Source organism: Poromitra crassiceps (genome assembly GCF_964638095.1).
Source record: "Poromitra crassiceps genome assembly, chromosome: 30".
Lineage (NCBI taxonomy): Eukaryota > Metazoa > Chordata > Actinopteri > Beryciformes > Melamphaidae > Poromitra > Poromitra crassiceps.
Genome location: NC_139652.1, coordinates 4,538,535 through 4,554,751, shown reverse-complemented (window position 1 = coordinate 4,554,751; position 16,217 = coordinate 4,538,535). Strand labels below are relative to the sequence as shown.

Below are 16,217 nucleotides of genomic sequence, written 5' to 3'. Positions count from 1 at the left end.
AAATGTATGTATGTTTTTAACTGAGTTAATTAACAATAACTAATGTGTCTAATCATTTACTAAAGGTGTTCATGTTAAGCAGGTATCAATGCATTATTTAATAGTTTAGGGTTAGTTAATAGTTAGGGTTATAGTTAACAATCTTATTATCAACGGTTCATTTAGTGACCTTTATTGTAAAGTGTCAACACCAAATTAATACGGCCTATAATTAAAAATTACAATAAAAAAAAAGTCTAGGCTATCAATTAACAAGTCCGAGTCCTCATCTCTAACTTCCGAGTCTGAATGCCAGAATGTTCGAGTCCAAGTCCGAGTCAATCAGTGCTCGTCAAGTCGAGTCACGAGTCCTCAAAATGAGTCTGGACTCCGTAGGAAAAGGCTGACTGCCCAAAGTTAATTTTTCTATGCGGTATTTCATCAGAGAAGCTGCAGTTACAGTAGTTAGTGCGGTCACGGTCTCCTCCACTCTGAATAAATAGACAGAGAACTAAAGAGCTTTAAAAACACTTTAATTCTGACACTTATAGGGAACACACCTGGACGAAACAGGTGCAGAGACCATAGAAATATACTCCATAGATTTGGTCCATTAGTTTTGGCCCTTGACTCACATGTAAAACCTTTGACTGATAAAACTGTTCAAGACAAAACATGACCACTGAAAGAGACAGAGAGGTTCACAGTCACATTATGACCACCTGCTCAGAGATGGCCAGCTCTCTGCAGCTCCCACGTGTCTTTAAAGGGTCACTTTGTGATTTTCATTGAGCTTTGTATCTTTACTAAAATCAGTAGCCTATATGTATATAGCCTATATATATATGTATATGTATATATGCAAATGAACAATGTTTAACTTCCCTCCATGTCGCCTGGACCGAGAGCTCCCTGTTCATTCACAGAACTTCCTGGTTCAAATGACATCATTATGACATCATTTGGAGCAGGAAGTTGTGTGAATGAACAGGGAGCTCTGGGTCCGGGCAAGATGGAGGCAAGTTACACAAAGCAATGATGTAGCAATGATACAAAGCTGGTTGGAAATGAGCCAAGTGGACCTTTAAGGGTTTATTGATTTGAAGACTCTGATCGGTGATCACTGATCAGTGCGATGCTGATGGGCGGTCCGGGCGATGTGACGTCGCACGGACCGCTTCACTCCACAGCCGTCATTACTCTTCACCACAGGACAAATCACATGACGACATGGCATCATCACAGCGTCTACAGAACATGGTGTCGTGCATTGGAGCAAAATTAACTCCGCAACACTTCCAACACTTTTTGTGCGATTCCGAAACCATTTAAGACCTTTAAAAATACATTAAAATAATTAAATGTGGCCTATACTCTCCAGGCTTTTCCAGATCTGTTAGGAATCTGTCTGAACCCGTCCAGACCTGTAGCGGATCGTTTTCAGGCAGAAAAATGTGCATCTCACAAACCCTGGAAGCTGTTTCAGTGATATCTGGTGTTTCTGTGGACAATAGAAACCAGTAGAATCCATTTGGTTTTTTCAATCATAACAACTAAACCCACCATCAGTGATTAGTGAGGCCACAGGCCAGCCCAGCCCCCACCACACCCACACCCCCACACACACACTGTGATTGGCTGGTTTAGAAACGACCGTGCTAAAGCAACATTTCAGTTTGGAGTTACCATGTTACAAGTCTTCTTCTTCTTCTTCTTCTTCTTCTTCTGTGGTGTTTTATGGCAGTTGGCATCCTGTATGTTGCATTACCGCCTCCTTCTGGATTCACCCATCCACTGTTTCCCTACATTCTGTACGATCCTTCCTCTCCTCTTCCCCTTGCCCTTCTCCCTGCTTCTTCAACGTCAAGGTTACAAGTCTCTGCAGATCTGAGGTACATCAAACATAATATGACAGTTTACTTCCTATCTTTTTAAATAGTTAACCCCAAAACATATTTAGTAAAAAAATAAAAAAATAAACAATAAAACCATAAAGTAACACTCAACGACCATCACTATTTGTAGATGGCTCAATTCGGATTTAAAAAAAACCCAGCTGGAACCGTATAATTCCAAGCTTGTGATAAAAATAACACTGTTGTAAAGTTTCTGCTGTCGTCGCTGTCAGGAGAGAAAGGCTTACACAGGCCGTGATGTCACTGGCAGAGCGCGGCGGTGGGAGTGACAGTAAAAAAAAGACGAACACAAGGGGGCGCCGAGCTCGACTGTACAGAGTGACATCAATCAGAAGAGAGTGTTGCAGGGATGACGTATTCTTGGAGGTCAACCAGGAAGTTAGCGTCGCACTCGGTTCCCTCGGTTTTTGAATGGGTTGTTGGGTAGATGCCTGGTATCATGTGGTTAAAGGTACTATATGCGATTTTGAGGAAAGATTGAGTGAACATGGTTCTCATTTTCTCACGTCGTCAAATACTGGGATACGACCTGGGAAGATGAGAATCGTGTTGACTCAATCGTTCTCCAAAATGACATATAGTTCCTATATCAAAAGTTTAGTTTAGTTACTAGAGGTTTTGTTCAGCAAGATCATCTTCACAAATGAACACCACTCTTATGATTTTTGAAGCGTAAATGCGATCACTTAAAAGAAATCACTTAAAAAAAACACCAAAAACGCATTCAAAAGACCCATAGACTTTGAGATGAGTGAAACCATGTCAACTCATCTCCAGGCTTTAGGACTCATTCCTGCAGCACTCTACACTACATGGCTGCATTGGGGGGGGGGCATCAGTCCTGAAATCACAGCATCTTCTCCTCTCGCATCCACTTCCTGTACTCCTCTGACGCCCTGCATCCACTTCCTGTACTCCTCTGACGCCTCGCATCCACTTCCTGTACTCCTCTGACGCGCTGCATCCACTTCCTGTCCATGGTACATTGTGACACACGCGGACACGTATCTCCTGTTCACACCGCACGCTGACGCAGACATCAAAACACAGCAGTGGCTTCCTGGGGGATGTGCGTGGGCTGTGTGGGGGGGGGTGGGGGGTGTGGCGTGAGGGGGCGCGGCCGGTCAGTCGTCCTCGTCACTGTCCCTCATGCTGATGCCCTGCAGGTGGGGAACAAAAATAACGTTGTTTGTTATTTTTTGTTCTTGCTTAACCAAAATGTTTTATGGTCACTCACGATTCAGTAGGTCACGGGTTGGCTTGGTTCGAGCCTTAAAACTCGTTACTTAACACTTTAAGTGCCACGGCCCTTGGGCAAAAGGTTGCTTGCTGTGCCACATAGGCCGCAATGCATTTTAAAACAGTCATATAATTTTTTTAATAATTACTATGTAAACACTGAACACGCACAAATAACGATGAGACTCTCTTCTATCACCTGCAAAAAAAAGTTTATTGATCCCATTTTCCGTTCTTTAGTTATGAGCCGGAGAAGATAGCTTGATTGAAGCAAAAACATCCCTTTTTTTCTACGAGCTGAGATAATGAGCCTTTTGTGAAATTAAACATTTCAAGCACATCACTGACTCTGAAGCTAATTTTCTGATGTCTGGGTCTGTCTGGGTGAAGTGTATGCTGCTCTGCTGCTCTGCGTGCTCCCCCCCCCCCCCCCCTCAACTGCACACGCCTCCTGGGTGTGTCTTATGTGTCTGGTGGCTCTCAGTCTCTGCTGAGTTTGCTGCGCACACACAGTGAATGGTGCGCGACATTCAGCTTTTTGGTTCCGCGTGTGTTTGTCACGGGCTGGCATGCTTCCAGTTCGGAATAATAAGGCTGATTATGTGAATGTGCTGTTGCAGCGTACATGGAGGTGCTCAGTTGTGACAGCGGATGCTGCTGCTGGGGGCACAGCTGGCGTTGTGCTCGTTTATGGAGGCACGTCGATGCATACGGACGGATGCGATGCGATTTCCTCATTTTCCCCAGTGACTATTTCTGTGTGTTTGGCTCCTTTTTCTCTGATCAGGAGAGTGCTGTCGCCACCTAATGGGTTTGTAAAATAGGTTATCGACCTCCAATAGCTACAATATTGTTAGAGGCGACGTAAGAAGCTTAGATCGACACCCCCCCGTCAAAAAAACAATTTGGAGTTATGACGCCATTTGGCGTCGCTGGCACTGTACGGTAAATTTCTAATGAACGTGCACTGAACGTGTTAAGGATTTATCGATAATGTCTATGGAGAAAATGAATGCGGAACTTACTTCCGGGGCAAATTACATCACGAAAGGTCACGTGCCTGTTGAGTTCTATTGTGATGTTGTTTATCAAAATGCATCAAAATCAGACCTTGTTCTGCTTAATACAGCTTATGATCTGTTCTGCTTAATACAGCTTATGATCTGTTCTGCTTAATACAGCTTATGATCTGTTCTGCTTAATACAGCTTATGATCTGTTCTGCTTAATACAGCTTATGATCTGTTCTGCTTAATACAGCTTATTATGATCTGCAGATTTCTCCTTTTCTCACTCATCACTGTACAATGTATCATTCACTTCATTTTCCAAATGTAAGAAGACACATTCACTGGCTTCAACTCACTTTAAATGTATTCACTTTAATTATCCTCATTACCTAAAACACTATCTAGTACCCTTTGCATCAAACGATCAAGTTAGGCACTCTGCACAGCTCTATCTCTATGTTCCTCTTGTTAGGCACTCTGCACAGCTCTATCTCTATGTTCCTCTTGTTAGGCACTCTGCACAGCTCTATCTCTATGTTCCTCTTGTTAGACACTCTGCACAGCTCTATCTCTATGTTCCTCTTGTTAGACACTCTGCACAGCTCTATCTCTATGTTCCTCTTGTTAGACACTCTGCACAGCTCTATCTCTATGTTCCTCTTGTTAGACACTCTGCACAGCTCTATCTCTATGTTCCTCTTGTTAGACACTCTGCACAGCTCTATCTCTATGTTCCTCTTGTTAGGCACTCTGCACAGCTCTATCTCTCTGTTCCTCTTGTTAGGCACTCTGCACAGCTCTATCTCTATGTTCCTCTTGTTAGACACTCTGCACAGCTCTATCTCTATGTTCCTCTTGTTAGGCACTCTGCACAGCTCTATTTCTATGTTCCTCTTGTTAGACACTCTGCACAGCTCTATCTCTATGTTCCTCTTGTTAGACACTCTGCACAGCTCTATCTCTATGTTCCTCTTGTTAGACACTCTGCACAGCTCTATCTCTATGTTCCTCTTGTTAGACACTCTGCACAGCTCTATCTCTATGTTCCTCTTGTTAGACACTCTGCACAGCTCTATTTCTATGTTCCTCTTGTTAGACACTCTGCACAGCTCTATCTCTATGTTCCTCTTGTTAGACACTCTGCACAGCTCTATCTCTATGTTCCTCTTGTTAGACACTCTGCACAGCTCTATCTCTCTGTTCCTCTTGTTAGACACTCTGCACAGCTCTATCTCTATGTTCCTCTTGTTAGGCACTCTGCACAGCTCTATCTCTATGTTCCTCTTGTTAGGCACTCTGCACAGCTCTATCTCTATGTTCCTCTTGTTAGGCACTCTGCACAGCTCTATCTCTATGTTCCTCTTGTTAGACACTCTGCACAGCTCTATCTCTCTGTTCCTCTTGTTAGACACTCTGCACAGCTCTATCTCTATGTTCCTCTTGTTAGGCACTCTGCACAGCTCTATCTCTATGTTCCTCTTGTTAGGCACTCTGCACAGCTCTATCTCTATGTTCCTCTTGTTAGGCACTCTGCACAGCTCTATCTCTATGTTCCTCTTGTTAGACACTCTGCACAGCTCTATCTCTATGTTCCTCTTGTTAGACACTCTGCACAGCTCTATCTCTCTGTTCCTCTTGTTAGGCACTCTGCACAGCTCTATCTCTATGTTCCTCTTGTTAGACACTCTGCACAGCTCTATCTCTATGTTCCTCTTGTTAGACACTGCACAGCTCTATCTCTATGTTCCTCTTGTTAGACACTCTGCACAGCTCTATCTCTATGTTCCTCTTGTTAGACACTGCACAGCTCTATCTCTATGTTCCTCTTGTTAGACACTCTGCACAGCTCTATCTCTATGTTCCTCTTGTTAGACACTGCACAGCTCTATCTCTATGTTCCTCTTGTTAGACACTCTGCACAGCTCTATCTCTATGTTCCTCTTGTTAGGCACTCTGCACAGCTCTATCTCTATGTTCCTCTTGTTAGACACTCTGCACAGCTCTATCTCTATGTTCCTCTTGTTAGACACTGCACAGCTCTATCTCTATGTTCCTCTTGTTAGACACTCTGCACAGCTCTATCTCTATGTTCCTCTTGTTAGACACTCTGCACAGCTCTATCTCTATGTTCCTCTTGTTAGACACTCTGCACAGCTCTATCTCTATGTTCCTCTTGTTAGACACTCTGCACAGCTCTATCTCTATGTTCCTCTTGTTAGACACTCTGCACAGCTCTATCTCTATGTTCCTCTTGTTAGGCACTCTGCACAGCTCTATCTCTATGTTCCTCTTGTTAGACACTCTGCACAGCTCTATCTCTATGTTCCTCTTGTTAGGCACTCTGCACAGCTCTATCTCTATGTTCCTCTTGTTAGGCACTCTGCACAGCTCTATCTCTATGTTCCTCTTGTTAGGCACTCTGCACAGCTCTATCTCTATGTTCCTCTTGTTATGCACTCTGCACAGCTCTATCTATCTGTTCCTCTTGTTAGACACTCTGCACAGCTCTATCTCTATGTTCCTCTTGTTAGACACTCTGCACAGCTCTATCTATCTGTTCCTCTTGTTAGACACTCTGCACAGCTCTATCTCTATGTTCCTCTTGTTATGCACTCTGCACAGCTCTATCTCTATGTTCCTCTTGTTAGACACTCTGCACAGCTCTATCTCTATGTTCCTCTTGTTAGACACTCTGCACAGCTCTATCTCTATGTTCCTCTTGTTAGACACTCTGCACAGCTCTATCTCTATGTTCCTCTTGTTAGACACTGCACAGCTCTATCTCTATGTTCCTCTTGTTAGACACTCTGCACAGCTCTATCTCTATGTTCCTCTTGTTAGACACTGCACAGCTCTATCTCTATGTTCCTCTTGTTAGACACTCTGCACAGCTCTATCTCTATGTTCCTCTTGTTAGACACTGCACAGCTCTATCTCTATGTTCCTCTTGTTAGACACTCTGCACAGCTCTATCTCTATGTTCCTCTTGTTAGGCACTCTGCACAGCTCTATCTCTCTGTTCCTCTTGTTAGACACTCTGCACAGCTCTATCTCTATGTTCCTCTTGTTAGACACTCTGCACAGCTCTATCTCTATGTTCCTCTTGTTAGGCACTCTGCACAGCTCTATCTCTATGTTCCTCTTGTTAGACACTCTGCACAGCTCTATCTCTATGTTCCTCTTGTTAGACACTCTGCACAGCTCTATCTCTATGTTCCTCTTGTTAGGCACTCTGCACAGCTCTATCTCTCTGTTCCTCTTGTTAGACACTCTGCACAGCTCTATCTCTATGTTCCTCTTGTTAGACACTCTGCACAGCTCTATCTCTATGTTCCTCTTGTTAGGCACTCTGCACAGCTCTATCTCTATGTTCCTCTTGTTAGACACTCTGCACAGCTCTATCTCTATGTTCCTCTTGTTAGGCACTCTGCACAGCTCTATCTCTCTGTTCCTCTTGTTAGGCACTCTGCACAGCTCTATCTCTATGTTCCTCTTGTTAGACACTCTGCACAGCTCTATCTCTATGTTCCTCTTGTTAGACACTCTGCACAGCTCTATCTCTATGTTCCTCTTGTTAGACACTCTGCACAGCTCTATCTCTATGTTCCTCTTGTTAGACACTCTGCACAGCTCTATCTCTATGTTCCTCTTGTTAGACACTCTGCACAGCTCTATCTCTATGTTCCTCTTGTTAGACACTCTGCACAGCTCTATCTCTATGTTCCTCTTGTTAGACACTCTGCACAGCTCTATCTCTCTGTTCCTCTTGTTAGGCACTCTGCACAGCTCTATCTCTCTGTTCCTCTTGTTAGGCACTCTGCACAGCTCTATCTCTATGTTCCTCTTGTTAGACACTCTGCACAGCTCTATCTCTATGTTCCTCTTGTTAGACACTCTGCACAGCTCTATCTCTATGTTCCTCTTGTTAGACACTCTGCACAGCTCTATCTCTATGTTCCTCTTGTTAGGCACTCTGCACAGCTCTATCTCTATGTTCCTCTTGTTAGACACTCTGCACAGCTCTATCTCTATGTTCCTCTTGTTAGGCACTCTGCACAGCTCTATCTCTATGTTCCTCTTGTTAGGCACTCTGCACAGCTCTATCTCTATGTTCCTCTTGTTAGGCACTCTGCACAGCTCTATCTCTATGTTCCTCTTGTTAGACACTCTGCACAGCTCTATCTCTATGTTCCTCTTGTTATGCACTCTGCACAGCTCTATCTCTATGTTCCTCTTGTTAGACACTCTGCACAGCTCTATCTCTATGTTCCTCTTGTTAGACACTCTGCACAGCTCTATTTCTATGTTCCTCTTGTTAGACACTCTGCACAGCTCTATCTCTATGTTCCTCTTGTTAGACACTCTGCACAGCTCTATCTCTCTGTTCCTCTTGTTAGACACTCTGCACAGCTCTATCTCTATGTTCCTCTTGTTAGGCACTCTGCACAGCTCTATCTCTATGTTCCTCTTGTTAGGCACTCTGCACAGCTCTATCTCTATGTTCCTCTTGTTAGACTCTGCACAGCTCTATCTCTATGTTCCTCTTGTTAGGCACTCTGCACAGCTCTATCTCTATGTTCCTCTTGTTATGCACTCTGCACAGCTCTATCTATCTGTTCCTCTTGTTAGACACTCTGCACAGCTCTATCTCTATGTTCCTCTTGTTAGACACTCTGCACAGCTCTATCTATCTGTTCCTCTTGTTAGACACTCTGCACAGCTCTATCTCTATGTTCCTCTTGTTATGCACTCTGCACAGCTCTATCTCTATGTTCCTCTTGTTAGACACTCTGCACAGCTCTATCTCTATGTTCCTCTTGTTAGACACTCTGCACAGCTCTATTTCTATGTTCCTCTTGTTAGACACTCTGCACAGCTCTATCTCTATGTTCCTCTTGTTAGACACTCTGCACAGCTCTATCTCTCTGTTCCTCTTGTTAGACACTCTGCACAGCTCTATCTCTATGTTCCTCTTGTTAGGCACTCTGCACAGCTCTATCTCTATGTTCCTCTTGTTAGGCACTCTGCACAGCTCTATCTCTATGTTCCTCTTGTTAGACACTCTGCACAGCTCTATGTCTATGTTCCTCTTGTTAGACACTCTGCACAGCTCTATCTCTATGTTCCTCTTGTTAGGCACTCTGCACAGCTCTATCTCTATGTTCCTCTTGTTAGACACTCTGCACAGCTCTATCTCTATGTTCCTCTTGTTAGACACTCTGCACAGCTCTATCTCTATGTTCCTCTTGTTAGACACTCTGCACAGCTCTAGCTCTATGTTCCTCTTGTTAGACACTCTGCACAGCTCTAGCTCTATGTTCCTCTTGTTAGACACTCTGCACAGCTCTATCTCTATGTTCCTCTTGTTAGGAAATCAATTGGCCAATGTGCTCTTATGTTTAAAGCACCAGCCGGCTAGAATCATTTACCTGTCAATATTCGATCTATCTCCTCATCGGGTGTGTTTAAGTGTGCGCTGTCTTCTTACTTCGAGACAGACTGTTCCTGTTATCGGACTGTTTCTGTTATCGTTGAAACTGTTTTGTTTATACCGTTGTATACATTTGATGTTACCCATATGATATGATACGACACTATACCTTGGTTTATACCTGATTGTAGCTGCTGATCCACTCACTTTGGCCACCTTGTGGTTGTACTGTTTAGTGTAATTAATGTGTGTCTATATATGTGTATGTGTGTTTTTCCTCTTCTTTGTTCCCGTACGGTTTATTGTCATTTGATTGTTTGTTGTTATGTAATGATTTTGTTGCATGTTGGGACGCCCTCTAAAACGAGATGGCACATCTCAAGGGCTTTATCCTAATAAACACATTTCAGACAATCTCGTATCTAGTGATCCCCCCCCCCCCCCCCAACCTGCAGGCCTCCACTGCCCATCTTGACGGCGGCCGTGGCCTCCTCCACTGTCAGCCGGCTGGACACCGTCTCATAGCTCTGACTGCTCAGCGTGGTGTCAACCACACCCTGCAGCCGGAAGTCACGGTACACCTTCTGTTGGGGTAGAGAGACACAGATACAGAGAGACCAACAGAAAGACAGAGAGAGAAGAAAGACAGAGACAGAAAGACAGAGAGAGACAGAAAGACAGACAAGAAAGACAGAGACAGAAAGACACAGAGAGAGAGACAGAGAGAGAGAGAGAGAGAGAGAGAGAGACAGTTAGGAATGCAGGGAGGAGGAGGCTCGCTCGCTCGCTCGCCAGCGGGACAAAAGCAGCAGATTGCGTCTCAAGGACGCTCTCTCTCAGTCCCACACAGACACATAAAAGACTGGTGTGTTTGAGAGCTTTCAGCGTCAGAAGCCATTATCATTCCTCCAGTTCAACTTAAAGTCACGCCTCGCCGCACGATAGACAACTCTGAAAAGACGAAGAACTGGGCAGCAGCTCGCTGTTTTCTCTCTATGAAAACCCACATCAACAACAGCAACAGTTTCCCCCCCTGCTGTCCCGGTCATTGCTCCACCCCCTCTGCATTGTAGACCAGCAAAATGCTTCCTCTGATACATGTTCAGTCGCCAGCCTCTTCTTTTCACCTGACAGCGAGGTGTTTCGCCGGGCAGGAAGTAGCATGTGGGAGGATCAGGCTACTCTGAAGATGTATTCCAGCGGCCCTGGTTGTGTGTCTAACCCGCAGACACAGACAAATTGTCTCTGTAGGAACGTCTGACCAAGCCGGAAGTACAGCTGCCGGGAATTGAACCTGCGACTCGGCGGTGGTAGGCGGATACTCTTACCCAGACACGCCAGCAGCAGCACATTTCTGCCCCAAACTGCGATCTACGGCGTAATATAGAGTGCAGCACCACGCATAGGGTGTTCTTCAGCTGAGAAGATGAACATGTTGTTAATATAGAGCAGGGATTCCCAAACTTAAGAATGCCAAACTTTGAAATCTGAAAATCTTCTGGGGCCCACCCAACCCTTTAATCACAACTCTGATCAGCACACAAGATGATGTATTTTCATAGATATATTTATTTCATTAACAGAGCATGTTGGGCATACAGCAAATTAATAATCCATCCGCATACAAAACAAATTTACTCATCATCAGAAATATTTGCCTGCACAGGGTTAAAATGGGATTTGGCAGGTGATTTTGAAAAGAAACTGCACATGCATTTCACTTCCTACCACTCTCAAAACAATGCACTGCAATTTTCTTTGCTTTTAGCTAGATTGAATTCAAATTAGCTTGACATGGTTTTAGCATGTAGGCTGGGGTACTACTGTATACCCAAATCAACAATAGTAGTGTTGCTGTTACAATGTTGCGTTAGCACAAACGCTAATCGTTTCATGTATGTGGATGGAGTATGCTAACGCCATTAGTGCCAAGATCCAGGATGTATAGTAAAATAAAAACCCTGATTTGGGTGTTTGTTAGTGTATTATTCAAGCTTTCTAATCAAGTATGGTCCATTTAATAGTGTGTATTCTTCCAAAAATACAATAGAAATGCACCTGGTGGCCCACCTGCTGTACCTCCACGGCCCACCAGTGGGCCACGGCCCACACTTTGAGAATCACTGTTATAGACTTAAAATACACTTACACTGATGTTGATTGGTTTAGGTGGGCCTTCTTTTAGGAGGTTAAAATATCTTTTGCTGCTGGCCCCTCTCACAGCAGTGTATTGCTTTGCTTGTTTCATATCTCTCTGCTTCTCCAAACTGGGAGCTCGCTGACAGCCATCTACTGTCTGTAGGTACTACTGACTATCACTAAGAAGCTCATACAACCATCTACTATTCACCTTATGTTCAGACCTTACAGTGGGCCAAAGTCTTCCGGGTCCTTTTAACACTTCCGGCGGTCACGGCGCAAAATAAGACTTTTTTTTGGAGCGGACAGTGAAGGGGGTAAAATAAAGAACGTAGCCTACTACTTTGAGCTCGGTACACAGCAAGCAAGCGGAGTATCCACTGTTAGCCAGGTCAGATAACGTTATCGTCGACAATGACGAGCACTTCTAAAACATACCTGGACTCCAACAAAGAAAGCTTCAGATAGTTTTCTCTCCTCCGAGTTGCGCTCAGCCACTATAACATCAAGACCCGCAGACGTTAACGTAATTCCCTGGAATGGGAGACTTAACGAGCCAGTTACATGGCGTTGCATTCTTAGACATTGCCGTTTGCTTTTATTTGGTATGTTACATACAATTGGCTAAATTATTAGTTAATTCAGAGTTAGATGATATTGGAGCAGCCAGACATTATATTTTTAGCCGGAAGTTTTGATACGGCCACACAACCGGGTCAAATGGGCGTGGCTACATAAGGTGAATACTGTAGTACTACTGACTATCACTAAGAAGCTCATACAAACATCCACTACAGGTAACACACTGACTACCCATAAGAAGCTCGAGCTCTGTACACCATTGATTGTTTTTCACACAAAGCACCACAATGGAAACAAGTCCAGGTCTTTATTGTGTGTAAATCCTTGACCATTGTAATACCGGTGTATGGGTTTTTATCTGTTTATTGTGCTTTTAACATCTGTCTAAAATAAATTCAGTCATTCATCCCCCCAAAAAACGAATCTTTCATATTTACTAATTTATGTCAATCTATATACAAATACCTATACACACATACACATTTATATGTATGTAGATACATATAAATGTATCACCACACAAATAAACACACAAATATGTCGTACATTTCTGTACCCTGTCGTCGTCCCCCCACACACACACATAACAGACACTACAGCAAAATGACTGCACAATACATCCTTACACAAACAAAAGAAATTAAGACAAATCACCAACAACACACACAAAGCAAATAGAAATACAATGATGAAACACAGTTCAATCCAGTATGCATCCCCTCAACAACAATCAATGTTTGTCCCACTTCCTCACTGGAGCTGACCCTCTCCTGACCTTCACTGGCCTCACGATTCCATTCGATTATGATTCATCGTTCAACGATCCGAATTGATTTGATTCCACGATGCAGCTCGATACAGCTCAAACAAAGTACCGCAGCTCCAAATATCACATCCTCAATTTTCTATATTACTGCGCATGGCTACTTTTTCATCAATTAATACAAGCAGTCGGATTAATATCAACTCATTTTTTTTGTTTTAGAAAGTGCTTTAAAATCTGAATGTCAACATACATTTTAAACAAATGATTCAACGATTTATCTGTCAATGATTCAATTCGACTGGATCCCACGTCCAACATAAGTGTATGTTGATTGGTCAATCGGTCAATTGCACTGAGGCTGTAATATCATCACTAACGTTAATTTGGCTTTTTTTTTGCATTAGCTTGCTAATTTTTAGCCAAGACAGTATCAATCCCCCGTTCACTCTCACTTGCTTTGCTGTGAAGATGCTACAACTGACATCACCTTCAGCTCACCTTGACGATCTTGATGAGTGTTTTGAGCTGGTACGTGTGCAGCTGCAGGTCCAGTCTGTCTGTCAGCCACACACACACTGCCTTCATGGAGCCTGCATACCACTGCTGTAAACAACAAACAAACAAACAGTCAGCCACACACACACTGCCTTCATGGAGCCTGCATACCACTGCTGTAAACAACAAACAAACAAACAAACAAATTACCAAGTGTAGAATGTATTTCAGTGAAAACCGACAGCATAGCGCCTCCTGTTGAAACACTCACGCCACTACTGGCTTTGTTTACATTATGCTGTACACGGTGAGAACTAAGTGTCTGAGCTGTGTGTTTGATTGATACATTTATTAATAATTGTAAATAGGCAAAAAAACAAGCATAAATTGGCAATAGTTGCGACCACGTACGAACAGGCATCCATGCATCCCCCCCACCCCAACCAGCGAATTTCCCCAAGGCAGGATAGCAGGGGAAGGACGCGCCGTACTCTGCCTCTGATTGGCTTACCCTGATATTTTACCCTCACCTCAACCAATCATGACTCCTCATGCCTAAACCCAACCCAATATGAGGCAGAGTAGGGTCACATACTTGTGTTATTTTCTTTCTTCTATCTGCAAAAGTTTCCTAAATATCATTGGATTTCCGTGTTCCAACTGAAAGGTTTAATAAACCACTCCCAACGTCAGTATGTTGACGAGTTGGGAAGGAGAACAGACTGTCGAATTACATAAGAAAGGTTAATGGTCAAATTTAGGCAATTAAAACCACTTTGTCCCTGGAAGACAAACATAAATATATGTTTTGAGTTTGTCACACCACAGGAAAATTTGTTATTACCCACCCAGTCAAATTTTAACAGAATTGAATGCTGCCAAATATATAAAATTAGGAGCTGCAATCTCTATGTTCTCAATGCTATTCAACTGTGCTCTCAAGGCTGTTCTCTGCTGTGAGACTGTGTGTGTATATCATGCAGTCAGGCTGCAGCCAGTCTGCAGAATGCTCGCCAGTAGCCAATGACAGTCGAGCAAGCAGCAAGGCACGCCCAGAGCCGTATAATAGAAGAGTTCTGACATCTCCATTCACTCCAATGGACCAGTTTTTTTCCAGGAAGTAGAAAGTGGAACTCTTCAGTAAAAAAAGCAGCACTGTCGAGTTGCATCAAAATAGACAGTGTTGTACTTTGAAAGGGTTTTTCATCCCTTGAAATGAATCAAATTGTACATTATCTGCTTTATTTTAGCATGCAAAAGTAGCGCGAGACCCATTCCTGGCTGTTCATTGGCTAATGATTCTTGCATTTTGGTCCTCCGCTGACGCCACTCTCTTACTAGAGGACACTAGGCACGCCCACGTATATGGACGGAGCAGCCAGCCAACTCGAGGCAGGTCTGCTCTGCTCAGAGATTTCCGCATTGACTATGGTTTCCCTGAGACCCATAAATGTCGTAAAAACCATCGAAAATAGCCCACCAACAGATACAAACACATGAGCATATATTATGTGTATATCAGACTTTTAAAACACGCATTTAAAAAATGTTTGCGATTTGTCTCTCCCTGGTGGTCACTCCACAACCCACTTCCTTAACTGCAGCCCCGAATGTGAGCACTCTGCAACGGCTGAGTCGCGCTGGAATGCTGCGGGGATTTCTGGAGCCCAAGAGCCAGTCACATGTCCCTGGACTGACAAATGCCGAATGACACAGCGCATGTGCTTTTTAATAGCCTACATTCATGTGCTTTTTAATAGCCTACATTCATGTTTTTTTTAATAGCCTACATTCATGTTTTTTTAATAGCCTACATTCATGTTTTTTTTAATAGCCTACATTCATGTTTTTTTATAGCCTACATTCATGTTTTTTTTAATAGCCTACATTCATGTTTTTTTTTATAGCCTACATTCATGTTTTTTTTAATAGCCTACATTCATGTTTTTTTTAATAGCCTACATTCATGTTTTTTTTAATAGACTACATTCATGTTTTTTTTAATAGCCTACATTCATGTTTTTTTTAATAGCCTACATTCATGTTTTTTTTATTAATAGCCTACATTCATGTTTTTTTTTTATAGCCTACATTCATGGTGTCGCTGTCTATCATCAAAGTCACGTCCTCTTCTGCATTCTTCATACAAATCAAACCAAGGGATTTCATCCGCCATTCATTTTTCCATCTACATTTCGTAAAATGCTCATAAAAATAGTTTTCGTTGGTCAAACCAAGCGAGTCAACTATATTTAGAATCAGGAGAGACATAACATTTCCCTCGGACCGAAACAAAATCAAAATGTTTCCTTTTTGAATCAGTTTTATTTTGTATGAATTAAAAATCCATAATTTCTTTTAATACAAATCTAATATTAAAATAATAAAGCACTGAAAATCTATTTGGATTAGAGAGGAAGAGTGACAGCCCTATATTGGACTACCCTGCACGTTGTGGGAGTTCTCTAGAAATCAGTGGCGAACTGTCAGGGCCTTCTAGGTATTCACTGAATACCCAAGAATAAAAATTTGGAAAAATGAAAAACAAAATTGGAAAAAAAATGAAAAGAAAATAATTTTCCCCTAATAAATTATTTGTATTTGTTATTTATTAGTTTTTATTAACTGAAATAACAGTAATATTGTCGCTAAATTGTTCAG

General features: G+C 42.8%; 1 protein-coding gene across 1 annotated transcript in view; it reads right to left on the bottom strand.

The window, feature by feature from the left end:
- Window positions 1-2,909: 2,909 nt before the first annotated feature.
- Window positions 2,910-16,217, bottom strand: part of LOC310800600 (calcium-dependent secretion activator 2-like) — a 184,976-nt gene continuing 171,668 nt past the window's right edge. The window contains exons 25-27 of the mRNA XM_083663223.1: window positions 13,560-13,664; window positions 10,024-10,158; window positions 2,910-3,055 (exon numbers count right to left, since the gene is read on the bottom strand). Coding sequence (XP_083519349.1) covers window positions 3,020-3,055; window positions 10,024-10,158; window positions 13,560-13,664 — 276 coding nt within the window. The 3' untranslated portion in view covers window positions 2,910-3,019. The remainder of the gene's footprint in view (window positions 3,056-10,023; window positions 10,159-13,559; window positions 13,665-16,217) is intronic.